The 27624-nt window shown below is 35.3% G+C and overlaps 5 protein-coding genes across 7 annotated transcripts; 3 read left to right on the top strand and 2 right to left on the bottom strand.

Annotated features, from left to right (window-relative positions):
* Positions 1–4745: 4745 nt before the first annotated feature.
* On the top strand, positions 4746–5186 carry LOC140828627 (oleosin L-like). The gene has a single exon (XM_073191564.1). It carries the CDS (start codon positions 4746–4748, stop codon positions 5184–5186), a length of 441 nt encoding a protein of 146 aa, XP_073047665.1.
* A 2838-nt stretch (positions 5187–8024) lies between these two features.
* LOC140825272 (ferredoxin C 2, chloroplastic-like) lies at positions 8025–12144 on the bottom strand. 2 transcript variants are annotated; one of them, XM_073186942.1, is made up of 7 exons: positions 12049–12144; positions 11403–11717; positions 11253–11316; positions 9911–9999; positions 8812–8880; positions 8326–8370; positions 8025–8233 (listed from the first exon to the last, which is right to left on the bottom strand). In XM_073186942.1, exons 2-7 carry the CDS (start codon positions 11640–11642, stop codon positions 8189–8191), a joined length of 552 nt encoding a protein of 183 aa, XP_073043043.1. In that variant the 5' UTR covers positions 11643–11717; positions 12049–12144; the 3' UTR covers positions 8025–8188. The 2 variants fall into 2 exon arrangements, with proteins under 2 accessions (XP_073043043.1, XP_073043044.1); XM_073186943.1 differs by having other exon boundaries at positions 11403–11748; positions 12049–12134.
* Positions 12145–14892: 2748 nt separating this feature from the next.
* Positions 14893–19165, top strand: LOC140825273 (cysteine-rich receptor-like protein kinase 15). The gene is made up of 7 exons (XM_073186944.1): positions 14893–15816; positions 16971–17102; positions 17208–17332; positions 17526–17736; positions 17841–18078; positions 18196–18346; positions 18546–19165. Exons 1-7 carry the CDS (start codon positions 14982–14984, stop codon positions 18885–18887), a joined length of 2034 nt encoding a protein of 677 aa, XP_073043045.1. The 5' UTR covers positions 14893–14981; the 3' UTR covers positions 18888–19165.
* Positions 19166–21176: 2011 nt separating this feature from the next.
* On the top strand, positions 21177–25555 carry LOC140825275 (cysteine-rich receptor-like protein kinase 29). Of its 2 annotated transcripts, XM_073186945.1 has the most exons (7): positions 21177–22109; positions 22667–22795; positions 22901–23025; positions 23931–24141; positions 24245–24482; positions 24597–24747; positions 24943–25555. In XM_073186945.1, the coding sequence occupies exons 1-7, from the start codon at positions 21302–21304 to the stop codon at positions 25291–25293; spliced, it is 2013 nt and encodes a 670-aa protein (XP_073043046.1). In that variant the 5' UTR covers positions 21177–21301; the 3' UTR covers positions 25294–25555. The 2 variants fall into 2 exon arrangements, with proteins under 2 accessions (XP_073043046.1, XP_073043047.1); XM_073186946.1 differs by lacking the exons at positions 21177–22109; positions 22667–22795; positions 22901–23025 and adding an exon at positions 23363–23425.
* A 921-nt stretch (positions 25556–26476) lies between these two features.
* Positions 26477–27396, bottom strand: LOC140827991 (ethylene-responsive transcription factor 6-like). Its single transcript, XM_073190959.1, has one exon. It carries the CDS (start codon positions 27316–27318, stop codon positions 26626–26628), a length of 693 nt encoding a protein of 230 aa, XP_073047060.1. The 5' UTR covers positions 27319–27396; the 3' UTR covers positions 26477–26625.
* Between the last annotated feature and the right edge of the window lie 228 nt (positions 27397–27624).

Raw genomic sequence — 27624 nt, forward strand, 5'->3', positions numbered from 1 at the left:
GACTAAAATACCCCCAATTAGACAAGGGACAGTAGAGTGAGAGATTGATAACTGAATTCGAACGAATGTCAATCGGAAAGGTTTTCAATTAAAAATTGTTATAATCGTTAACCGAATTACCGATCGAATTCATTTAATGGTTCGTTTTATCGATTTGAAATATAATTCGGTGGTTCGTTAATAAATATTTCGTTCGGTTCGTTTAGATTATGGTTAATTCTGTTCGGTCGATACGAATTGACCTAATTTCAAATTTAAGAAGGACAAGTGTTTTTGTCTAAATTCCAAACGTCAAACTTTGCCCTCACAAACAATTTACATTTGGACGATGTTTCCGCGTAAATGGACAAGACAACACAACTATGTGGAGTCTTTACATCATTTTCTTGTGTTGACTTATAATGTCAGAATCAATCTTATTCAAACAATTTATTCCTCGATCTTGATAATACCAACGTCAGCATTTCACGTAGGCCTAATAGCCAGATACTAAATGTTGGACGAGAAATGGTCATTTATAACGCTATATTTTACATTTATATGCATTCAAACACGATAATAATATTCAATTTCTTATAAATCTCGAATTACAATTTTTGTACTTGTCAACCAAGATATTACTATATAATAAAAATAATTCATCAAGTTTGACCATATATAGATATCGAATTATCCAAAACTTGACTACTTAAAAAGTTAAATATATTATTATACATATTTAATTGGATGCTAAGACCGGTGATTATGGAAATATTTGGTTTACATTTTGCAACGAAAGTCATATATTGTCCACTTTGGATTTAATAATTCTTAAATTTTGTTTTGTATTTTATCCCAAAGATCTCATATCAGTGGATAAACAATTTAACATGTACTCATTGGCGGATCGAGACACACACATCGTGTTATGTATGAAAATTAGAAAATGAAAGTAGTTTTTTTTTAAAAAAAAATTAAATTAATATATTTTCAATTGATTTTCCCCATTGAATTCACGGGGGAAGCATTTAATTTAATATATTTTGTTGTTATAAGTATTTAGAAAATTGTGATTATTAATAAAATGGAGAAAATTTATTTCGATGGAAATATTATCAATCAATCAATAACATAAAAAATAAAAGATTATTATTAGCAAGATTAAATTAGGCTGGTTTGATATGAAAACAATTACAAATTGAATTTTCATTTCAAACTTGTATTCCACCACCAATGGAACATTGATTTGACCTAAATTTTTTGAATTGCTCGCGGAGTCATGAGTTATCAACCTATCATCGTTTCCGGGTAGGATACCATGTTTGGCAAAAAAAGTTATTATAATTTTTTTTATAGTACGTCTTTTGTGAGATGTTTTCACGAATTTTTAATCTGTGAGACGAGTCAACTCTACCGATATTCACAATAAAATACAATACTTTTAGCATAAAAAGTAATACTTTTTCATGGATGATCTAAATAAGAGACATAGTCTCACAAAATACGATTAAGTTATTGCTATTTTTTTAATGCATTTAGTTCATTAAAATAGATTTTTAAAGAGTACAATTCAAATGTCTCGGGCTCATCTTTTAGACCCAACTTTCCAAAGTTTGATTTATAAGTGGATTATCTTTGAATTATCTGTGTTGATTGGGTAAATTCTAATATAAAGTATCCCACCAAAATTCATATTCCTATTCTTTTGAATTTTCGATTCGTTTTGATGTAATTTCAAGTCAAATAGGTATGTATTAATTCAAAGAATAATATCAAATTGATCATGCAACAATAAATAAAATAATAATAAAAGAATATATGTGTGAATTTGCTGACAACATTTTGAGCATAAAACTTACGTAAGGCGACTTTGGAAATTTCTACTATATAAAGTTTCGGCCCGAAATACCTTCACTTGTTTAATTTTGCATCTTTACCTTTTATTCTTCTTTATTTTAATATATATATTTTGATTATTCTCGGTCACTATCTTTAGTATTATTTTATTTTTTAATAAAATAAAATAATATATGAACGTTGGGGTTATATTAAACATCAAACATAATATAATCATTTGAAATCGAAATTAGACCCCTTAACTATAAATCTATCACACGAGTAAAGTTTCTCGTGGACTGTCGCTTTGGGCAAGTTACAGACCTCTGATTCGGTGCAAAGAAGATGGCCATCATGTGCTCTACGGCCACAGTGGTGCTGCTTGTGTCAAAACAGCGACGAGGATCAGGATCATTTATTGCTGCATTGTTCTTTCTCGAGAAATATTTGGATTAAGGTGATGCAAGAGCTGAAATTTCTTTGGATTACTCCGAGGAGGGCCAAAGATATGTTTACCATAGATCCGGGTTTTGGCAAGGGGGCTAGCGTGGATACTTTCTGGTACATGGTTGTTCATTACACGTTCTGGACAATATGGCTAGAGAGGAACAACAGAATTTTCAATGACTCGTCTACCTCGGAGGACAAACTTTGGGAAATGCTGAAATTAAGAGTCGCACAGTCAACAAGGAATTTAAAAGAACTAGGACATCTAGCTATTTCAGATGTTGTTAGGGATTGGAGTTTTGTAACAATTTAATTTTATGTTTTGATCACTTTTAATTCGCGGAAAACTCTTCCGCGTCTTTTGTTTGGACCTTTAAAATTTCTTTTGAATAAAATAATGTTTCCTATCAAAAAAAAAGCCAACTCAAATATATAAGATAATCCATCTACAAAAAAAATATATGAACATTCTTTAAAAAAAAAATTATGAACAAATTTTGATTCGAGTAATTGATATTTAATTTAACACACTTTTTGTGATGGTATATTTAATTTAACACACTTGATTATATAAATTCTATTCAATTAAAGCAAACATATACGTAAATAATTTTGATATGATGCACCCTTATATAAAAAATTAATGTATAATTTTTCATATTTTTTCACGTTCAACCATTGAATATCAGCTGATAATTGTTCAACAGGTAAAATATATCAAAATTATATATGTTTAAAATTGTAAAGTACATTAACGACAGCTAGATCCTTTCTTTTTTCTGGGTTACTCGTTTACCTACTTTCGTGTTGTCTTATATTTTGACTTATTTCCTCGCAACCACGTATGAAACGGAACTAAGTAGTAATTGAATGCCCAAAACCAAAAGTCTTCCGACACTAAAGTTTCACCAAACTCTGTACCTAAAATTCTATGAACCGAACAAAAGTACTAAGCCCACCTTTTCACAAGGCAGCGTAATTAACAACTACATCAAAAATAAAAATTGACCTCTCTGTGGGTGAGTTTACTATAATGAAAACAGCTCGAATAATTAATTGTCATTAGCAGGAGTACTGTTCACACCCAATTTGTATTAATTAATGCACATTATCCCACCAGACTACGTGGTGCTGCACAGATAAATAATATCGTTTTTTTTAAATAAACTTTACTCCAAAAATTAATTTTTTTATATTCTTATAACTTATTTGCACGTGTTCAATTTCTCCTCAATGTATCAACTGGCGAAGCACGCAAAAAAGAAAACTTGTTTTGTGCCAATTAATCACGAGTACTACTGGAGAATTATATGGTGTGACGACTAAGTTGCAGTAATTATTGTTGTATTGATAAAAGTTCAAAATTCAAGATAAGTGCGTGTCACATAGATCTAGTTATTTATTAGCACTATCTAGTGCAACATATGCGACGTTAATTGATTATGTATATTTGTTCAGTTGAACGTTTGAATCGAGCTTTATAACATATTTGAATTATAAATTATCATGTTATTCGTACATATTTATTTTTCATTCTTATATTACATATCCTTTATCATCATATCTTTCGAGCCAAAAAGTGATGCACACAACAATAATAATAACAACGACAATAACAATACTTATAGGATGTGTTTGGTTGAGCAGATTAAATAAAGATAGATTAATAGTCAAATATTTATCGTTAAAATTTTAAGTTGTTTTAATAATCATTTTGACCCGATTTAAGATCTAGTTTTATGGATAACTATTTGATTAATAAAATTGGATAACTAGCATAAAAGACGACATATAAAATGGTTACTATTGAATTAATTTCTATAATAAAAAGTATAAGTTGAATTAAGATACATGATGTATTCATTGAATATTGAAAAATAAGTTGAATTCGTATAAAGTGAGTCGTCGTAGACGCGGACTTCTCCAAGATGAGCATTGTTATAAATATCTTATATCGAATAATAAGTACTTATGAACTCAAGATGGTATAATCTAGTTTCACCGTGCAATGATATTATTGTAAAGTATATACACAATTCTATGACGATTTACTGCAAGTCGAAATATCTGGCCCAACGCATGCCACCTAGACAGAAATGACACATGATTATTATTGGGCTCTCATATTTACGAGGCTTGATTTGTGGATACATAGATTCCCGTACAACCCCCGTCAGATTTCTTTCATTCATTTTCTGTGTACAACCCTGTAAAGCAGTGTCCATTCTTGAATTACTTTAAAATTAAATTAAAAGGATAAATGCATGACAAATATACTTGTCAAATGCACTAAGATTCGTGTCATGCAAATACTGCATTGATCCAAGCACCAAACACGTCACACTTTCTTCCGACACCGCCATGCAAATCTTCACAACCTCGATGCACTCATTTCTGCATATAAACTGACAATACGTAAGATTCACAGACGTGGAAACTCCCTCTTGAGATATTCAAAGATTGTCCTACAAAATCGAAGATCGATGGCTCAGAACCAGCCCCGGTCCGACGTCCAACAGAGGTTCCAGCAGCCGCAGCATCAGGAGCGGCAGCAGCTTTCCCGCCAGGTGGCGAAAACAACGACCGCCGTCACTCTTGGCGGTTCTCTCATGGTCCTATCCGGACTCACTCTGGCGGGCACCGTCATAGCCCTGGTGTTGGCCACTCCGCTTCTGGTGATATTTAGCCCGGTTCTTGTCCCCGCTACCATAACCATTTTCTTGATCCTCGCAGGCTTCGTAACTTCGGGTGGATGCGGCGCCACCGCCAGCTTCTTGTTCTACTGGATGTACAAATACGCCACTGGAAAACACCCTGTTGGGGCTGATCAGCTTGACCGTGCTCGTGAGAAAATCTCGCATGCGGCGTACGATGTTAAGGACAGGGCGGAGCATGCTGCCAGGGCTGGCCAGCAGGGAACTTGAAATAAAATAGTGTCTTCAATCGATAATAAAAGGAATAGTGCTGCACTGCTTAGCGTTTTAAAGTGTATTTTCTTGTTTCTGACCAACAATATTCGGCGCTTTATGGATTGGTTTGTCTGTGTGTTTTTTACTCGGTAGTGTTTCTGCTGCATGCTTATAATTCTTGTTGTTGCTTTTGAATTTCACCATTTTGAATAATTTCATGGAGATTTGTGACATTTTGATAGCTCTTGCAAGTGACGCCATTTCTAAACTATATGCATTTCTCTTCCTAACATCCTGAGGAGAGGGATGAACATTTATCTCTTGGCTTAATTTGCACTAGATTTAAACCTTGTGGGGCATTTAACACAAAGCGGTCGAACATATATAGCGGCACACGCTGTCCACTTTTAACACAGCCTTTTGAAATAGCTCATCAACAATTGCACTCATGATTTCGCCTGAGCTTGAATTTTAAACTGCATTAGTAAAATTTTAAACGTTAAAATCTTTTAATATTTTAAATGGTTACAACTCTAATACAAGTACTAGAATACTCCCTTTATAGACCGCCAATTCCACCACAAAAAATAAAATCGTATGATAAATTGGTATATTTTGTAAAATTCTACTGACCAACTCGTTTACCAATTTGCATCGATCGTCTTCGAAAAGTCCAATAATAAATTTTTTAATTTTGACATATGCACTTTTAAATTTTGATGATTATTTTAGTTCAATTACTGTTAAGATATTTTGAATAAATCAACAAAATTTTAATGTTGCATTTCTTAGTGTTCATGTAGCATATTTCAGTGTTCATGTAACATAGTTCTTGGTGTAACAGTTTGTATACATCTCCGTAGGTCAAAGTTTCGGGGAGACTGACGGATTCACATACCCTGTGAGAGAATATTAATGTATCATAATACAAGAACCATCAATCAGGACACATAATCTCAATTTTCCGAAGGAACTTATATTTTTGGCAATGGAACCACAACTTGAAGAACATGTCGAATCACTGTTCTGTGATGACCACAATTTACGCGTAAAAAATTTCATTTGGTGCGAGAAGAATAGCCTTTGATAAAACACGACGATTTTGTTGATGGACAAGACATTCCCATTATAAGTTTATTTCCTACGAAAGATGAAGTTAGGTACACCAGCATGTGCCGAGATATGGTGGCTGCTGCACAGAAATGGGGTTTCAGCAGAAATTATAGAAGATATATTTGCTCGCGTAAACGAGCTCTTTGATCTTCCGATGGAACAAAAGTTGAAGGATGCTAGAACTGGAAACTTGCCGTTGGGTTATTCTGCATCAAAATTTTTTATGGACAAAATTTGCCTTGGGTTTAAACATTACAGTTGCTTCCATCACCCCAGCATGTTGTACGTAGAATTTTCTCAAAAGGTCAGTGATAACAAGCGTCAAGGATTAAAGTAATTTTTATTTATACTCTATTTTAATTAATTTAATCACCAAACAGGTCTTATCTACGTGGGAATCGAATGTGAAATATCTTGATATCTTTACAAGAAATGTTGAGATTACGAGTTACATTATGTATTTCTGCAGCAACGCCCTGATTCAGTACATGAAAGCAGTGGAAGAACTAGGAATGACGGTTCTAGGTATGCTAGCTCACGGCCTCGGCCTGGTCGAAAATTTCTTAACAAGAAGTATGACAAAAACGAACATGAGGATCAGAATCAATCGGTGTCCGCGCGCGCGCCTTGCCCTCTTCCTGCGATATTTTAGGACTTAGTAGCCATTTGGATCCGCACACCCTCACCATATGGCTATGAGATCAAGTCGGCGGCCTTCAAGTCCATCGAGATGACGGCGATATACGGATTGGAGTACGTCCCCTTACAAACTCATTTGTCATCAATATCGGTGACACTAGTCTTGAGGTATACATACCATATATTCCCTCTCTTTACTTGCAAGTCTACTTGTCGAAATCAATTTTAGAAACAAATATATTATATAATCTTAAATAGAGTGAAATTTTCAAATAATTTAGTTTCTTCAAAAAGCCATCGACCACATCCATGTATATATTTCCAGCTTTGAGATACAGTACTGAGAGAGTCCAAACTCGGCTTTTTTACAAGACATGAAATTATCCCTTTTGAAAGAGCGTAGATTGGATGTGCTAACAATGCCTTAACCTTAATTGCAAAAATGCGTGCATAATTTGAGGCATGGAGTATTGGAAGACTAAGGGGTGTTGTCCATAGAGCAGTTCTAAATAAGGAAAGGAATCGTCTCTCAATCGCCTATTTCATGAGCCCCACAAACGCGAAGAAAAATAGAGAGCCCTCCTCAGCTTTTGGTCTCGGAGCCCAATTCAAGGAAAGTACGTGCGATTTACATAGGTAGAATTCAAGAAGGAGATCTTAATGCAAAAGAGAGTCGCGGGCAAAACCGCACTCGATAGATATCTTATCTACCGATTGACTTAAAAATCTTTGACAAGTATGAAGAAACTAAGTTGAATAATGTCCAATAATTGAATGTTGACTGTGAGGTAATAAAAGAACAAGTATTGAAGCAGTTGGACACAAGAATTGTATGATTCGAACATATAGTCTGCTAGTCTGCTGTCATGTCAATTGTATAATTAACTTGAATCGTGCTGTATGCAAACTGCAAAGTATTCACCGTGAACCGAATTTTTCGGGTTTTTTTCAGCTTTTTATTTTTTCAGTTTCAGTAAAGATGGTTTTTCGAATCGATTTTGCGTTATCGATTTCTTGGGAAGTTGCGCATCAGTAATGTTTGTTAAGAATTACTCCCTAAACAACTAGGAAGGTCCTAGGCATGACCCCCGAGCATCGTCGTATCGACCATCGAAGCAAGGTCCATTTTGTTTGCCACAAAAAATTGGGAAGTATTTCGTACCGAGTAATATCGAGGATACAAAAACAAATAAAATAAAAAGCATATGATAAAAAAAACTACCTATTACATGATGCCAAATTGGTCATTGTGGGCAGAGATAGGCCTACTCGTCTCCCATTGCCAATTCTAACGCATAATCATCTCTTTCCTGCATTGAGTTTAAGAGATATGATCCTGTTCATTGGATATATCTTCATTTTAAAACTATTAACCTAAAGCGGTCTGAGAAACACGACTTACAATAGGCCCTCTTGCAAAATATCGTCCAAATTGAAGCCAATACACCTGTAAACGCAATAAAGTTTTATGATCTGCGTGCTCCATTGAAGATAATAAACAAATGTGTCAAAAGAAAACTTTTGCTGCAACCATGAACATAACATAAATTCGAGACCGATCCAAGTATTTTTGCTCAATGCGATGCAAGCATATTTATAGCAAGATGCACTTCTCGAAGGAAAGACGTGACAGCGATCGGTGAATTCTATTTAGGCCCCCACCAACTTAGACAGAACTGTAAACGACTTCCTAATGTTCAAAAAATTACAATGAAACTCTTGCGTTCTTTCAATATAACCTACATGCACCTATTTATCACAACCATAAAGGCTGGGTGCAAATGTAAGCTCGTGAAGTTAAATAGAGTACGGGATCGTTACTTTTTAAACAAGAAAGAGTGATTTTGCATTTCATCTTAACTGTAGAAGGTGTCAAAGCAATAAATACCTCATCCTCATCTTGTGTTTCGACCTCCAGGTCAGATGATGGGAAGCCCACACAAAGAAGTGCGTACCCCTACACACCAGAAAAAACGAACATAAATGCATTGGCCCAAAAAGTATATGGTATAAATTAGGAATCTCCAGCAAACAAATTTAATCTAAAACTAATTGACTACTATCATACCAACAATTCGTATGACTAGCTCAATGACCACATTAATGGGCAAAACAAATTTTGTAATATTCCCAAAAATCTAGCTAATTTATCCACAATGTCAGAAGTCTAACATTGCAAAATTAAAAAAATTTGTACCAACAGTTTGTATGATTAGCTTAAATACATATAAGGAGTAAAAACCAACAATTGTTGCATGTAGCAGTACTAAACCCGAGTTTTCAGCGATTGCCAATGCTGCACGTCAATTTATTGGGTTATGAGAAGGTGAATCTAAAGTTAAGTACCGATTACACAATAGTGTAACAAAACACATAATTTTCAACAGAGTTTCGTAAAGTAAGAAATACGATCGCCAAAATGAGAGCCTTGACTTGCAGGAAAGAGTTATCCTAATTTCTATTGCCAGGCCCGATGTTAAGGTACTTGGATTATATCCCATCAGTTCACAGGGATGTGATACTTCCTCCGCAAATACATGGTAGAAGGTACAAGTAAATTACTTATTGGTCTGAAAGCCCTTAGCCTCTCTCTTGAAAGCTTGGTTCAACAAGATTGACGGAAAAACTGGTGCGCCATAGAGGGGGAGGAAAATAAGTAAAAAGAGACATAAAAGCGATCACCAGAACCCCAGAAGAAGGATTTCCGAAGATAATTAATTAATTACCACACATCATTCATTAATCTACTAGGTCATACTCTATCATTCAATTATCTGATGCCTCCAACTAAACACTGAAGGTCGTGGATTTTTTATTAGCCCACAATGGACTCTTCATCATCAATCCCAACGCATGAGTAAAAAATTATGCACATGCGTCTTCTTTCATCATTTGTGAATAGGTTAAATTAGTTAAATTAATGGTATGTATTGAATTAAAACAAATACAAGACACTTCAACGTTAGTCCATCAAGCAGATAGCACACCTTATCTTTCAATTCAGCAGATATGCCCAATGCTTCAGGCTGTCTGAGTTGCCCAGACTTCACACGAACAGCACAGCTGGTACAACAACCTATGAGATAGAGAATTAAAAAGTGAAAAGGTACTGCTCCAAAATTCAGGCCCAAATGCAGATCAAAGAGTCATCAGCCACTGAGCCACCAAAATAGAAGTTAAGCTCAAATCCATGATATTTCAGTTAAGTTTAATTGCACATTTTAACGCAGGTATCTTATCTGGTCAATCATAAAATTGATTGACGTATACCCGATTCCATCACTGCATTTTAACAATAGATACAAATTCTAAATTCAGGTTCTCTTGTAGACGGACTGAGGTGATTAATTCATGCTGTCCTATCTGTAAATCAACACGTTCCTATAGCGATGATTCCACTCAAGTAAAGAGTAAAATTGTCCATTCCTACTGCAGCGATGGTGAGGCAATTTCAATTTCAAACCTACAAGTCGAGGAGGATGGGAATGATATTGGAGTAAGCAATCTGACCTACTAGTTACAGCCTTGAATTCACGCTGATGAACAGATTAAGATAGCCAGCACAAACCATCCTCCACGACCAACACGACAAAATACAACAAGGCCATGGCTATTATCATCTTTTGAGCTGAAAAAGGCATATAAGTCTTATTCTTGTTTTGGTATATAACTATCGACTGTTGATCTTGAAGTCGGTATCAACTAAAATAATGAGAATTATATTGTATTTGTGGAAAATCTATGAAACATTCTTAGTTTTGTGGTCAAATGGACTTTTTCCAAAGTAAATTTTGCCTATTCATTCACTTATGCAGAAGATATACACACAGATTTTGTGCGGTGAATGAAACCTCTTGCTAGCATCTAAGCCATTCCTAACAACTTGTACGCGTTAGAAAGTTTTCAAAAAAACATGTACATTTCAATATTTTCTATAAGAAGACAATATAAAGACAAACAATTGCCAGACTTAGTAGCTGATCTCAAACTTTGTAAACACTTATATACAACAGACCACATAAAAACATACTATTACACAGAAAGTTCGCATTATTGCGCCCATCATACGAAAGGGAGATAAAAGCACAATTTCTAACTACATATAATTCAGTTCAATTAAATAACAAATAATAATAGTAGTAGAAATAATAATAATAATAATAATAATAATAATAATAATAATAATAATAATAATAATAATAATAATAATAATAATAATAGGCTCTACATATCATGTTCATTTGAATTCCCTTTCTTTCCCCTAAAATGAACACAATCTACACAAGTGATCGGAATGCGTAAGATTTAGCAAATATAGTCGAATAGTACCATGTCTGCAAGCAAAGGGTAGACTTATACTCTGAGACTCTGCCGTGTGTAGTATATATTGGTCCTACACTTCAATACATGTGAGTTATAGTTACAAACAAGAAAAGTCTTAATGTCACATACAACATATAGCATTTGTCAGTTAACTACCTCGGGCACCGAAAACTCATGGACAACTCCCCGTTGGCGATCGTGTACAGTGACTTTATGGGTCCGAACAGTGGGAGATTGAGCGCTACCATTCACCGCAACCGAACTTTGAAGCTGCGATACTATTTTCCGCCGCGAATTAAAGGGCATGGCTATGAACTTTTGGTTTGACGATGGCCCAAGGCGCGGTGGCCTTCTGTTAACTGAAAGGCAGGCGGTACATGGAGTTTGAAGGTCCATGAGTTCTTCCGTGTACCCTTTCTCTCCTATCACCGCCTATTAGAATGGATTGTCCAGAATTTATGCTACGTTGTTCTGAAGGAGACCAGATTCATTAGTATTTGATCTAAATACACAGCAAAAAAAAAAAACAAAAACAAAATCAAAGAAACTAAGCAGAAGCATCACAGAAACCGTGAATTTCACTCAGCACGCTCCCAATTTTGACATACGTTACTATGAAAAAACAAAATAATAAGCTGCGAGACAAGATATGTTGAGCAAAAACGAATATGATTCGGGGAATAAAACCCAAATTAATGAGAATAATCACTACAAGCGCAAAGATTAATGCAAATGACAGGTGAAATCCACTGCAAAATTCAATTTAGAGCACAGTTAAAGAGAAGTGTGCGCAAGAACGTACAGATTGTGGAGGATGAAAGAGAGGCTAGAAGAGATGAGGTAGCAGCAACAATAACAACGGATAAAACGTAGTGCGGAAATGGGAAGTGAAAGCCCGATATACATATTTTTATTATACATTAAAATATAGTATATTATATATCAATTTCACGGATATTTATTCGAATATTAATCTTATATTTACAATAAAAAATTAATATTTTTTTAATAGATTACCTAAATATAATATTTATATCATAAAATTAATCGATTAAACTGTCTCACGTGAATTTTTAATATAAAAAACATAATATTTTGTAATAATTGTAAATAATAAATTAAAGGTAAGGATGTTTTGGCGCAACTGAAAATGAGATTAAAAAAATTAAAGATGTTGATACACTTTAAAAGTTGATACAGAAATAATTCGAGAATTTTTTTTCAGGAAATAACATTGGCTTGTGTTGTAAAAGAATTATCAGGCAATGAGTTAAATTTAAATTCAAAAAGTTTATTTGATTATTTATAATATATGTTCTAATTTTTCATTCAATGGTAATATTTTGAGACGATTATATTAGATATGTCAAAACGAGTTGGCGGAACGGGCTGGCCATTAGGCTAGGCAGAGCTGGCAGGCCTCTAAATAGCCAACCCAACCCAACCCACTTTGGGCCGCGGGTTAGGCGGGTCGATCCGCTTATTTTTTTAAGAAAAAATGTTACACAATATCGCAGTAGACATAGAAGAAAAAAATATTTTAATCAAATAGTTTCGTAAAATACTTAAAACATTGAAATAAGAAATTGAGAAAACATACAACATAATCCATAAAAAGTAAAGTGTTCAAACCAAACATGAAGAAATTAAACAAATATTATAAAGTTAATTCTCATTAAATTTCATTCAATCTTGATCTTCTACGTTAGCACAGAGATTCAGATTTTACCAGAGTGAGTGATGGAAGCGAGGTGCATGAGAAAAATAAAGAAGAAATAAGATAAGAGATTGATCGAGGTACAAGGGACTTATTCCTCAAACGGACTCAAACCGTGTGGCCCAACTCCAAACGGTCTCCTATTTTATCAACCCAACCTATTCAATTTTTATAGCAGTGCGGGTTGGCCCAACCCGACGAGCCCAATTTGACAAGTCTAGATTATATCCATTGGAAAGACTATTGATATCGATAGTTGTTCTATTTATCATATAAAATATTTTAAAATATGTGGTTAAAATTAATTATTATTTTTATGAATTTGAATATAATAAAACATAAAATAATTGATTAAAATTTAATGTTTAAATTAATCAGTGGTATTAATATAAGAGTATGTCTCCTGTGATACTATATCATGAATATTTATATGTGAGACGAGCCAACTATATCGAGATTTACAATAAAAAAAATAATACTCTTAGCAAATAAAAGATCAATCTCACAAAATACGATAATGAGACCGTCTCAGACAAATTTTTGTTTTAATATAGTAGGAAATATTTTTCAAGTATTATTGTTGGAATAGTTGATTTAGAAGATATTCTCAAACCAAATCAAAAGTTTTTTTCACAAAAATAAATAAAAATAAATTATATTTCTTAAATTTTTGGATATGGAATTTTTTTAAGTGGGTTTTTTGGTAGCTGAAATAAAAAATTTATTGCTTCATAGTTCAAATTACAAGTTTTTTCTCTTGAATTGTTAACGTTGCATACATCTAGATCACAATCAAAACGTTTCAAAATACTCGTAATTAATTTGCTCATTCTTTTCTTTTGTCGTAGTTATGTATGTTTAACTTGATAAAATAAATTCATTGAAACACTGTTAGAAATGTGATATCGGTAAATTTAGAGAGACAAAAAACTAAATTATTAGAACAATTAAGTTTATCATTACATTAAAAAATAGAGCTACAATGTTGTATCGGGTCGTGAACTTTACATAGAGAATTTAGGGTGATGATTAATAGAGCAGAGGTGTGAATTTTTTGAATACCGAATTTTTGAAGTGGGTTTTTTGGTGATTCAATATAAATTTTTCTTTGTAGTTTTTAGTATTGCATGCATCTATGTCACAATCAAAACGTGTTTTTAGTATTGCATGCATCTATGTCACAATCAAAACGTTTCTAATTTATCGCCATTTTGTATGTATAACTTAATAAGATGAAATATTGAAACGGTATTAGAAATGGGATGCATGTAAATTTAGATAGAAAAAAGAAGGCAAAAACTTGTGTGAGACGGTCTCACGGGTCGTATTTGTGAGACGGATCTCTTATTTGGGTTATCCATGAAAAAGTATTATTTTTTATGCTAAGAGTATTACTTTATATTGTGAATATGGATAGGGTTGATCCGTCTCATATATTAAGATCCGTGAGACTGTCTAACATGAGACCTACTAAAAAAAAAAAGGTAAATTATGAGAAGAAAGTATTCATCAGTATATTAAAAATTATAATTGGTAGTTATGACATGGATGATTTTTTATCCTAATAAATAATGACATTGGGATATTCATAAGAAACGTGATATTTCTTTCGACTATCGATTTTTTTTATCCTAATAATTCATTCGTCCACACAAGTGTTCCAAAAGGAAATGGCGTTATAAAAAAACCAATCATTTTTATAAATTCTTAAGAAAGATGGAAGCTTTGACCATCCTATCTATTTATTGAAATTTTCAATTTTCAACCAGAGGATACTTCTATCACGTAACATCTCACCACTTTTTGGCTCCTTTCTTTTTCGTCAATTGTTTCGTGTAAGCTGTAACCAATCGAAGGATATCACGTATAAATAAATTGTATATATAATGCTCCAAGTCGAAAATTAAATGTTTGCGTATCCATGTTTTCTTCGAATTATTTACCAAGAATCAGTCAGCCTCAAAGAAACTCAACTATTCAATATAGAAATTAATACATTAATATCGAGAAAATCTTGAATGTTTTCTGTAGTTTCATGCACTAAATCAATGGATTCCCAAAGATCACGTCTAGTTTTAAATTTCATTGTCTTCATCATCGCAAACATTCTTGGATTCGTCAGCTCCCAGAACTATTTCTGCTATCAGGGAGATAATTACACGAGGAACAGTGCATATGAATCTAATCTCAACACTCTTCTATCCTCCCTCTCCCCGAATGTCGATGGCTTCGGATTCTACAACGCGTCCGGTGGACAAAGCCCAGATCAAGTAAACGCCATTGTTCTATGTAGAGCAGATGTGCAGATGGATGTATGCCGGAGCTGTGTCACTAACGTCACCTCCGAGATTGTGCGGTTATGCCCGAACCAGAAACGAGCTGCATTCTGGCATGAATTATGCATGTTGAGATACTCGCACACGCCCATATATGGGATACTGGATACAAGTCCGAGGATTATCGGGCGGAATCCGCGTAATTTCTCGGACCCGGAGAGATATAGTGCAGATCTGAGACAGCTACTGGATCAACTGAGAAAAACTGCGGTTTCTGGAGGATCTTTGCTGAAGGTTGCTGGAGATAGTAGGACTGCGCCGGATTTTCAGGTGGTATATGGGCTGATGCAGTGTACGCCGGATTTATCGGCGGAGAATTGCGATGGTTGCTTGGTTGAGGCCGGTAAAAATATCAACGGATTCCCAGCAGGGTCGAGTGGGGTGAGACTTTTGCTGCCTAGTTGCAATATTCGGTACGAGCTTTCTAGCTTCTACGATGGAACTACGCTTCAGGAACGGGTCAGGGCGGCTGCTGCAGCCACCCCACCGCCGTCATCGCCTACGTCGCCGGCAGCAGGTGAACATACGTTTCAAGACATAGTTTCATATTATTATAATATAATAACAATAGAAAAAAAGGCATCGTTAACTATTATGAAGAAATATGAAGATAAATTTGTTGTTTTGACACGAGCTGTTGTTTTTAAAATTTATTATTTCATAGTTTCAAGTTACATCTCGTTAATTTTTATAATTTCAAATTTTAATTTACTTTCTTCTTTTTTACAATCATGATATCTTTGAGTATAAATTAATTATAAAAAAAATTATACATGACCAAGTGATGAGTAGGACTCTTGCGAGACGGTCTCACGAGTCTTTATCTGTGAGACGGGTCGACCCTACCGATATTCACAATAAAAAGTAGGCAAAAACTTGTGTGAGATGGTCTCACGGGTCGTATTTGTGAGACAGATCTGTTATTTGGGTCATCCATGAAAAATATTATTTTTTATGCTAAGAGTATTACTTTTTATTGTGAATATGGGTAGGGTTGACCCGTCTCACAGATTAAGATCCGTGAGACGGTCTCAGATGAGACCTACTCTAAAAAGTTATACTCTTAGCATAAAAACTAATATTTTTTCATGGATGACTCAAATAAGAAATATGTCTCACAAAATACGATCCGTGAGACCGTCTTACACAAATTGTTGTCCCAAGTGATTTTATGTTTTGAACAAAAATAATTAACAAAAGCTTACCAATCACAAAACTTTTTGATGCAGTACATCTCTATCTAATTCGTCTCTAATCCTGATTAAATAATTATATAGCAGCAGATTCAATTTCTGAGTTTGACTTGTTCCGTTTTCTGCGGACAAATAAGCCGTTATGACGAAAACAATGCCTTTTTTAAGGAGCAATCACTATGTCCCCTAAATCTTGAAGTAATTTGTTTATTCTTCTATGTTGTCCTATGATTATATGAAACTATAATGCTTATCTGCAAATATCTGAAAAATAAAAAAGAAATAGAGATTTCTCATCACAAATTTGTCAATAGATAAGAATCAATGTATGAGACCCTGATAATTTTAATCTTAGTCATGGAACAATTAGTAAAAGATTGATCGTCAAATAAAAAATTTGGTGGCCTGCAATGATTTCATATCATTTGAAATCCTACCTTTGATACGAACGAATGCAAGTGATTTTCATGTCTTGCAGGAAAGAGTAAGAATACAGCCCGAACAGTCATCGCCATTGTTGTTCCCATTGTCGCGATTTTAATCCTAGTTGCAGGCATTTACGTCTTCCTAAGGCGGCATAGAAAGCATAAGCGAAAGGACAAGTTGGAGAGTAAGTGTGATTATTCAGCTAGCTACATAACAAAAGAAAAAGGAAAAACAGAACTCATTCATAAAAGATTCAAGTTTATTGATGGTAATTCACTTTCATTTTCAGAAGGTGTTGATGATATGAGCATTGCTGAATCCATCCAATTTGACTTCAATGAAATTCGAGCTGCGACAGATGATTTCTCTGATGCTAACAAGCTCGGGCAAGGTGGATTTGGCGGCGTGTACAAGGTAATATATAGAACATTTGTTTTTGTAAGTTAATTCTGCATTAGGTTGATAAACATTACCTGATGCACTTTGAGTTTTAGAAAAAACTATTGATGATTCCGTGACGTCTTTGCAAACAGTTTACTGAAGTGGTAGAATATATTATACGATGAACACAAAGATTATTTGGTTTGAAGTTGTTCTTGTTTAACAGGGAGTACTTCAAAATGGCCAAGAAATCGCAGTCAAAAGGTTGTCGAGAGACTTCGGGCAAGGTGATAATGAATTCAAGAATGAGGTGGTGTTACTGGCCAGGCTTCAACACAGAAATCTTGTTAGGCTATTAGGCTTCTCAATCGAAGGGACAGAGAGGCTTCTTATATATGAACACGTGCAGAATTCAAGCCTAGACCATTTCCTATTTAGTAAGTTTTGGATTCAATTATAAAACTATGCTCGGTCATGCTCTGCTAGTAGTTTCTATCACGCGCTTGTTAACCTATACCGAACGGGTTGTGTGCGCATCCAGATTCAGCCAGACGTTCACAATTGGATTGGGAGAGACGCTACAAAATCATCGTGGGTATTGCCAGGGGACTTCTTTATCTTCACGAAGACTCTAGACTACGGATTATTCATCGTGATCTTAAAGTAAGTAACATCTTGTTAGATGGAGAGATGATTGCTAAGATTGCAGATTTTGGCATGGCGCGGTTATTTGAGAAAGATGAAACTCAAGGAAACACGAGCAGGATCGTTGGAACTTAGTAAGTCTTTTACAATCACAACCACCTTCTCTAAGGATGTAGCATTGATTTTTTATTTTTTTTCCAAAAAGGAATAGATGTTCGGTACTAACTACATACCTTGGCTATTTAATTCAGTGGATATATGGCGCCGGAATATGCCATGCATGGCCAATTCTCTATTAAGTCAGATGTGTTCAGCTTCGGAGTGTTGGTCTTGGAAATTCTGACCGGGCAGAGAAATAACGCTTTTAGGAATGGGGAGAACCTAGAAGACCTGCTAAGTTCTGTAAGTAAAAACCAGAAACTTCCCTCTTATTTTTATTGTTAGCACCTAACTTTAAATCATATAAATGTATCAAATCTTTGCATTCTAAGTTTGTTGAAAGTATTGTATCCGTATGAGATCCATTGTAACAAACACCCTTCCATAACTAAAAAGAAGCACTTCAAAATATTCAGGTTAACAATGTTTCTGATTGATTCAGGCTTGGAGGCATTGGCGTGAGGGAACAGCTATGAATATGATAGATCCTATGTTGAAAGATGGTTCAAATCCGATGCGTGAGATATTGAGATGCTTTCATATCAGCGTGCTTTGTGTTCAAGAAAATGCTGGGAATAGACCAACAATGGCTAATGTTGCTCTCATGCTCAGTAGTTTCTCACTGTCTCTGCCGTTACCTTCGGAGCCTGCGTCCTTCGTCTCGGTTAGTTTGGGTGCAGATCAAGTTGATTCGATGGAATTTTCGGAGTCCAGTGGCACGTTACCAGAGCATAAATCAGCTTCAAGAAATGTTTCCTCAATTAGTGGAGTATATCCCAGGTGAGATTGATCACCCGGTGCAGCACATTAGATATTAATTCATGGATCCATTACTTCATTCTAACTTCATCAAAGCTAGCTGCAGTTTGAAGATAAAACATGAGACTAATTAATATTTTCGTTTTGAGCTTGAAATAGAGTGAGAACAATTACGGGTTTGTGCTATTACAATAGTTTCTTGTTACAATATTCCACTGATTTCATATGTATATATGTATATCTTAGAGATGCGTGGGAAGCAATTAAAGTTATAATTACGAATTTATATATTGAAGTTACAGATATTTTTTCCATTTATACACACGCAAATGTATTCAAAATTATACGATCGACTTCTTCGATTCTTCATCTGAATATGTAATACGGTTGAATCATACGGTTGAATCAGTAAATTAATATATATTTAATTTAAATGTGTCCTTACGCATGTTACGTTGTCGTGTTCCTAAAACTTTTAAGAATTCTCGTCGCTGTATCCATTTTGGGGGCAACATATATATAGTGATAGTTAACTAATATTTAGACTTAGCAGTTACATTCATGGGAAATATTTTTAAATCTATTATTGGAGTAGATATCTTAGAAGATTTTTTCAAACCCATATTAATTTTTTTTTAATCAGAATACTATATTTTAAAACATTACTTATGTGAGAGGGTACATTGGTGATGGATGATAGTTTTTGACAGTTTGGTAGAAAATTGGTAGATTAAGTTTTTTTTTTCAAAACCAAAAAAAAATTATATTTCACGAGTTTTTGGATATGGAATGTTAGTAAGTTGGTCCTCTTGGTAATTACTACGGATGTAAATGAACCAAACGGTTTGCGAGCTATTCGAAGCTCGAGTCGATAAAAAGTTCGTTTGAGTTTGTTTGTTAATCATATCAAATCAAGCCCGAGCTCGATTTTGAGCTCGAAAATTTAATCAAACCAAACTCAAGCCCAAGGATATTCGGCTCGTGAGCTCGCAAACATGTTCGATAATAGGCTCGCGAGCTCGAGCTTGAGCTCGACTCGTTTAGATTGCTCGCAAACATGATCTTGGAATGTTCAATAATATACTTATTTATGTTATTTTTGCTCTTATTTATGTCGTTTTGGTTATTTATGAATGAATTTATATTTTTATGTCTGATTTAAAATTAGTTTATAGATATATTTAATTTTTAACAAACTCGATTCAAACTCAAACTCGAGCTCCATTCTATGCTTATCGAGCTCGAAAACGAGACGAGCTCAAGCCAAGCTTGTTAAACATGTTAAACGAGCTATTAATGAATCAAGCTGGAGTCTGGCTTGATTAACATGCTAAACGAGCTTTTAACGAGCTGAGCTCGAGCCTGGCTTGATTAACATGTTAAACGAGCTTTTAACGAGCCGAGCTCGAGCTTTTAACGAGCTCAGTAATTTCAATACAAACTAAGCTCGAGCCTGATAATAGAAGCTCGAATCGAGCTCGAGCTCAAACAATTTTAAACAAACCAAGCTCAAGCCTGATGCTGTTTGGTTTGGTTTGGATCGTTTACATCTCTAGTAATTAAAATTAGTAATTTTATATAAACTTAATAAAATTAGATATTGAAGCAAGGGAAAAAAATACTATGGCAAAAACTTGTGTGAGACAGTCTAACGGGTTGTATTTGTGAGACGGGTCTCTTATTTGGGTAATCCATGAAAAAGTATTACTTTTTATGTTTTTTTATTATGAATATCTATAGGGTTGACCCGTCTCACAGATTAAGATCCGTGAGACGGTCTCATATGAGACATACTCAAATACTAATTGTGGGTGAGAGAAAATCTATAATAATGAATTTTGTCGTTAAATTTGAGATATAATTAATATTTAACAATAACCAAGCAAATGATTTTTTTAAAAAATCAACAAACAATTCGTGAAATTATTGTTATGTATGAACAGTTCATAATTTAGTCATTCGTTAATATCTTCACGTTCTAATTATTCATTTTTAAACGTGATAAGTTGTGTTAAGATGTCTCAGGTCGAACATAGTTTCTAAAAGTTGCATAGATAGACTAAGATAATTCTACTTTTTTGAATTGATTTTTAAGATTGAATCAAGTTCAAATCTGATTGTGAATATATGTGTTGAATTTGTCGGATGCTTGACCATTCAATCTATTTATCGAAGTTTGAAAGTTTCAACGAAAGGAAACTTCTATCCTCGCATTTAATTAACATCTATACCTACTTCTTGTAGATAAAAGATCTTTCATAGTTGTGGTTGTCTGATGCTTGACCATTCCACCCTACCTATTTATCGAAATTTGAGACTTTCAACGAGAGAAAACTTCTACCCTTGCACTTAATATTATTTTATTAAAGAATTTAGAAGCAACTCCATACAACATCGAGAAAATCTCGAGTGTTTTCTGTAATTTCATGCACAAAACCAATGGATTCCCAAAGATCGAGTGATCTAGATTTTATTTTCATCGTCTTCATGATCACAAACATTCTTGGATTTGTCACCTCCCAAGTAGGCCCAGCTCACTGCTACTTTGATAACAGAAACAATTACACAAGTAACAGTGTATACGAATCGAACCTCAACGCTCTTCTGTATTCCCTTTCGTCAAATGTCGATAGCTTCGGATTCTACAACGCGTCCATCGGCAAAAACCCAGATCAAGTAAACGCCATTGTTCTGTGTAGAGCAGATGCTCAGGTTGATGCATGCCGGAGTTGTGTCACTAACGCCACCTCTGAGCTTGTACGGTTATGCCCGAACCAGAAAAAAGCTGTACTCTGGAATGACTTATGCATGGTGCGATATTCAAACAATCCCACTTATGGGATACTGGATACAATTCCGACTGTTTTCGTTTGGAGTACAAGTAATTTCTCGGACCCGGATAAATATAGTGGTGATCTGAGACAGCTAATTGACGAACTGAGAAGATCTGCGGTTTCTGGAGGACCTTTGCTGAAGGTTGGTGGAGGTAGTAAGACTGCGCCGGATTATCAGGTGGTATATGGGCTGATGCAGTGTACGCCGGATTTATCGGCGCAGGATTGCGATGGTTGCTTGGTGGAGGCAGGTAAGAGTATAAACAGAGTCGCAGGGTCGAGCATGATGAAAATTTTTTTGCCCAGTTGCAATATTTGGTACGGGCTTTCTGGGTTCTATGATGTAACTACGCTTCAGGAACGGATCAGGGCGGCGGCTGCAACAACCCCACCACCATCGCCGCCGCCAACAGGTAAACAGTTGAACAATATCCACATTCTGTAAAATTGTCATTTTCACAAAGTCCACTAAAATATATACATAACCGTGTTTGGGACAATACCATATTTAGAAGATTAGATAATATTTTATCAGAAGATGCTGACACAACAACTAAACAATATCTTATAACCTTTAATCTTGAAATGATATTTGAAATATTAGGGATCAAGATTGTTGGTTATACACATTTTGAAATTAGCCATTAGGGGAATAATGAATTATTTTACAAATAAATTTTTTAAGTCACGTGAGAAAAAATTATTGTTGAATATTTCAAGTGTATATATCGTCCTATGGTAATTCTACTAATTTTTATTATTATGAGCATTAATCGATGATAATTTTTTTGTTTTGAAAAATGTAGAGGTATAAGCTAAATTAAGAGCAAAGAGAGACAAAATCATTTAATAAAAATGACTAAAATTGATCGTGAAATAAAAAATCTGGTGGCCTAGCTAGTATGGTTTCATATCATTTAAAATCCTAGCTTTGATACATACGAATGCAAGTGATTTTCATATCTTGCAGGAGGAAAGAGTACAGCTCGAACAGTCATCTCCATTGTTGTTCCGATTGTCGCGAGTTTAATCCTAGTTGCAGGCATTTGCGTCTTCCTAAGGCGGCGTAGAAAGCATAAGCGAAGGGTAAAGTTGGAGAGTAAGTGTGATTATTCAGCTAGCTACATAATAGAAGAAAATGGAAAAACAGAACTCATTCATAAAAGATTCAAGTTTATTGATGGTAATTCACTTTCATTTTCAGAAGGTGTTGATGATATGAGCATTGCTGAATCCATCCAATTTGACTTCAATGAAATTCGAGCTGCAACCGATGATTTCTCTGAAGCTAACAAGCTCGGGCAAGGTGGATTTGGCGGCGTGTACAAGGTAATATATAGAACATTTAAAGAAAGTGATAACTGTCCCACATTGAAAAATGTGTCAGGAGTAGTCTTCTTTATTAGCTCCAAATTTGAACTAAGAGTTTGAGTTCCAAGGAGCACTAGAAATTTTTAGAGGGAAGACACTGATAGGCTGGTCTCGATGAAATACACGCGCGCTGCCAGCGTGGTCTCTTGACCATATTAGTCTTTTTAGAGAAAATTTATTCGGAAAAAGATTTTTTGTACTGCACCCATTCGGAAATCGTGTCTCTTAGCCTATCACAGAAAACGTTCGGTCGGACCAAACATCGTGTCCGTCCAGAACAGTGCGTCCATCCAAAAGGTTGCATTTGATCATGTGCATCCTTTGGCCTTTCACAGAAAGTTGCGTTTGTATCCAAAAGGTTGTGATCTTTCTATGCAACTGGTGGGCTACTACAAATAATCCCTCGGCTGCATTGCACATATTTTTTTCTCGCATCTTTGCTGCATTCCCTTCTCGTTCACTTTTGTGCTTGAAAGTTCTCCACATGTCGTTCGCTGTAATCAAGACTTGTTGCGCTAAATTTTCTTGATTCAAAGTCGTTGTATCTGAGAGACTATTGTCGTTATTGTACAACACTGTTATACGAGCAATTTCGTATTGTGGACAAAAATTCATCTTTGCCTCGACTTACTGCTCTATGTTGCTGCATATTATTACATTGTCCAATATCCAGATTAATCACATAACAGTAGTTTTTGTAAGTTAGTTCTGCATTAGGTTGATAAACACTACCTGCTGAACTTTGAGTTTTAGAAAAAACTATTGATGATTCCGTGACGTCTTTGCAAACAGTTTACTGAAGCGGTAGAATATCTACCTTGAACATAGAGATTATTTGGTTTGAAGTTCTTCTTGTTTAACAGGGAGTACTTCAAAACGACCAAGAAATCGCAGTCAAAAGGTTGTCGAGAGACTTCGGGCAAGGTGACCATGAATTCAAGAATGAGGTGGTGTTACTGGCCAGGCTTCAACACAGAAATCTTGTTAGGCTCTTAGGCTTCTCCATCGAAGGGACAGAGAGGCTTCTTATATACGAATTTGTGCAGAATGCAAGCCTAGACCATTTCCTATTTAGTAAGTTTTGGATTCTATTATAAAATGTGCTCGGTCATGCTCTGCTAGTAGTTTCTATCACGAGCTTGTTCACTTATACCGAACGGGTTGTGTGTGCATCCAGATTCAGCCAGACGTTCACATTTGGATTGGGAGAGACGCTACAAAATCATCACGGGTATTGCCAGGGGACTTCTTTATCTTCACGAAGACTCTAGACTACGGATTATTCATCGTGATCTTAAAGCAAGTAACATCTTGTTAGATGGAGAGATGATCGCTAAGATTGCAGATTTTGGCATGGCGCGGTTATTTGAGAAAGATGAAACTCAAGGAAACACGAGCAGGATCGTTGGAACTTAGTAAGTCTTTTACAATCACAACCACCTTCTCTAAGGATGTAGCATTGATTTTTTATTTTTCCAAAAAGGAAAAAATGTTCGATACTAACTACATACCTTGGCTATTTAATTCAGTGGATATATGGCACCGGAATATGCCATGCATGGCCAATTCTCTATTAAGTCAGATGTGTTCAGCTTCGGAGTGCTGGTCTTGGAAATTCTGACCGGACAAAGGAATAACTCTTTTAGGAATGGGGAGAACACAGGAGACCTGCTAAGTTCTGTAAGTAAAATTCAGAAACTTAAATTTAAATCATATAATTATATTAAATATTTGCATTATATGTTTGTTGATAGTATTAATTACTAATTAATGAGTGCCTTTGAATGCACAAAATATGGAGCTGATATTATTTAAAAAAAAGCACATTTAAATATATCAAATCTTCGGATTTACGGATATCTCTGGATTGTTCAGGCTTGGAGCCATTGGCGTGAGGGAACAGCTATAAATATGATAGATCCTATGTTGAAAGATGGTTCAAATTCGATGCGTGAGATATTGAGATGCTTTCATATCAGTCTGCTGTGTGTTCAAGAAAATGCTGGGGATAGACCAACAATGGCTAATGTTGCTCTCATGCTCAGTAGTTTCTCACTGACTCTGCCGTTGCCTTCGGAGCCTGCATTCTTCGTTCCGGTTAGTTTTGGTACAGATGTTACCCCCCTTTATAATTCGGTGGAATTTTCTGAGTCCAGTGCCAAGTTATCAAGGCATAATTCTACTTCAAAAAGTGTTTCCTCCACTAGTGGAGTATATCCGAGGTGAGATTCACCAGTGCAGCACATTAGAGATTAATTCATGCCACTACTTTTTTTATTTCATGAAAGCTAGCAGCTGTTTTCGTTTTGGGCTTGCAAAATTGTAAGAACGATATTAAGTTTGTGTTATGGCAACATTTTCTTGTAACATTCTACTTGGTGCACAGCGTATTTGTCCATTTTTTGTCATTCGGTGCTAAATTTACTCCAATTCGGCCTGATTGACAGATTCTATCATTAAAAGTCCACTCTGTAATTCTTGTTTTCTATCGCACTTTTTTATTTTATTTTAGTGTTTTATTCGATAACTCCAATAGAAAGATGTAAAAGATAATGCGGTGTAATCCAGACTAACTTTTAACCGGTGCGAGCTATGATGCATGGTCACTTTAAAAAAACATACCGTATCATACTGGGCATCCATTGAGCATTGTGCGCACCCAACCCCACAGACACCATCACACCAATGAGAGAAATGTAACATTCTCAAAAATGGCAAATGAGATGCCAGCCAGTTAGCTATTTGTCCTAAGGTTTCATCCTATCGTCTTTATTTATGGTTACATGTGGGAGCCACATAAAATCTCATCGACCCTGATATGTAAGAATAAATATGAGTTGTGGAATATAAAGTGCGATATCCTAGTCTTAGGTTGAACTCAACTCTTAAAAAAAGTGAGATATAAGTAAACTGGCACATTTAGTTTAAACTTGGATATATTCATGCACATTTGGCAGTAAACTGTAAATACTACAGATCTGAGAAGTTTGTCTCAATTTAAAACATATCCATATTAATTGAGGAAACTTTTGAACTTTTCTCGCAGTAAATATGCTTTTGGTGGAAACTTTCGAACTTCTAATACTAAACATTTTTGTGTGTAAGTTATACATCGTCAATTCATGGAAAAACAATGTTTATTAATTTTTATATTTAATATGCTCTCTTTCCCACTTATTTAAGCTACATTTCATTTTTAGTCGATCATATAGTCTGATTTCATCTTATTTCCTACTATTTTACCTATTTACCCATATTAAATTAATATCATTAACTACTTGTAAGAGTAATTATTTTTTTATCTAAGAGTAAAGTAGAAAACTGTTTTTTATAAAATTTATCTTTTTAAACAATTTCTTAGTTTTGAAATTTAAATGAGTGGGACGGAATGAGTACATTATCTGTAAAAACATGTTTTTATTGAATTCTACACCTAGGTATTTGGGACAACTGACTGGTCAAAACATATTTTATTAATATGATTTGAATTCTACTCGAAGGTAACATGACAAAAAAGTCCAAGGATATCCATCATTCGGTATTCGAATGCAAGAACGTTCATGTAACCATCTGTGGAGATGACGGCATCATGCTCCATATCGATGGCGTCAATGGCCATTCCATTATCTCATCCTTGACCGCCGTCTCACACTTGGTCCTCTTCGGCTCTCTCCCGAACTCCTGCTCCTCCTCCCCGGCGCCTGGCGACGCGTTCTCCGCCTGCTGAATCTCGAGGGGGAAGTTGAGAATCGCCTTCCTCCCGCGCAACTCGAACGCCGCCCTGTCATATGCTCTGGCTGCTTCCTCCGCGGTTTCGAAAGTCCCCAGCCAGATTCTTGTTCCCCGCCGCTTCGGGTCCCGAATCTCCGCAGCGAACTTACCCCATGGCCGCTGCCTCACGCCTCTATAATGTGTGTTCGGCTGATGATTCGACCCGGAGAACTCGATGATCCACTCACATTCATTCGCCTCCGGGTATTCAATCTCCAGTGACGGCTTCCTATCACTTGCTCTCGGTGCCGTAAGGTCGATCATTGGAGGACAATTATAATGAGTTTGCTCCAGAATCTGAGATTCATCAGAGCTCGAGAAATCAAGTATATACTCGGCGTTACACTGAGCACTGCTGGAAACATACGAACTAAACAAGTTGGTATTATCCTCCTGAAAAGAAAGTGGGGTGGGAGAATATTCACCCAAGAGATGCATTCTGATATATTCAATGGCCGAAACTTCATCCGGATTCGCCATTGGAACCAGCTTCGATTTGAGAGGATTAAGTATTTGATCGAGTGTGGAAACAGTAGAGTAGAATTGATCGCTTTTGAGTTTGTGTTTGCATATATATTTATAGAGAGTGTCTTATTCACGAGGATGAGGTTTCGTGAAACAACGAAGAGTTTTTGGTCAAACGACTTTGACTTTTTACATATTCTTTACAAAGGGAAATCATGTTGATTTGGTCTTGGTTGAATTTACACCGTTGGATGTGATGACTTTTCGCCGAGATGGCATTTGGATTAACGGTTAACTTCTTTCCTGGATGGTTCTTTGCCC

This window comes from Primulina eburnea, chromosome 3 (assembly GCF_022965805.1).
Source record: "Primulina eburnea isolate SZY01 chromosome 3, ASM2296580v1, whole genome shotgun sequence".
In the NCBI taxonomy this organism is placed as follows: domain Eukaryota; kingdom Viridiplantae; phylum Streptophyta; class Magnoliopsida; order Lamiales; family Gesneriaceae; genus Primulina; species Primulina eburnea.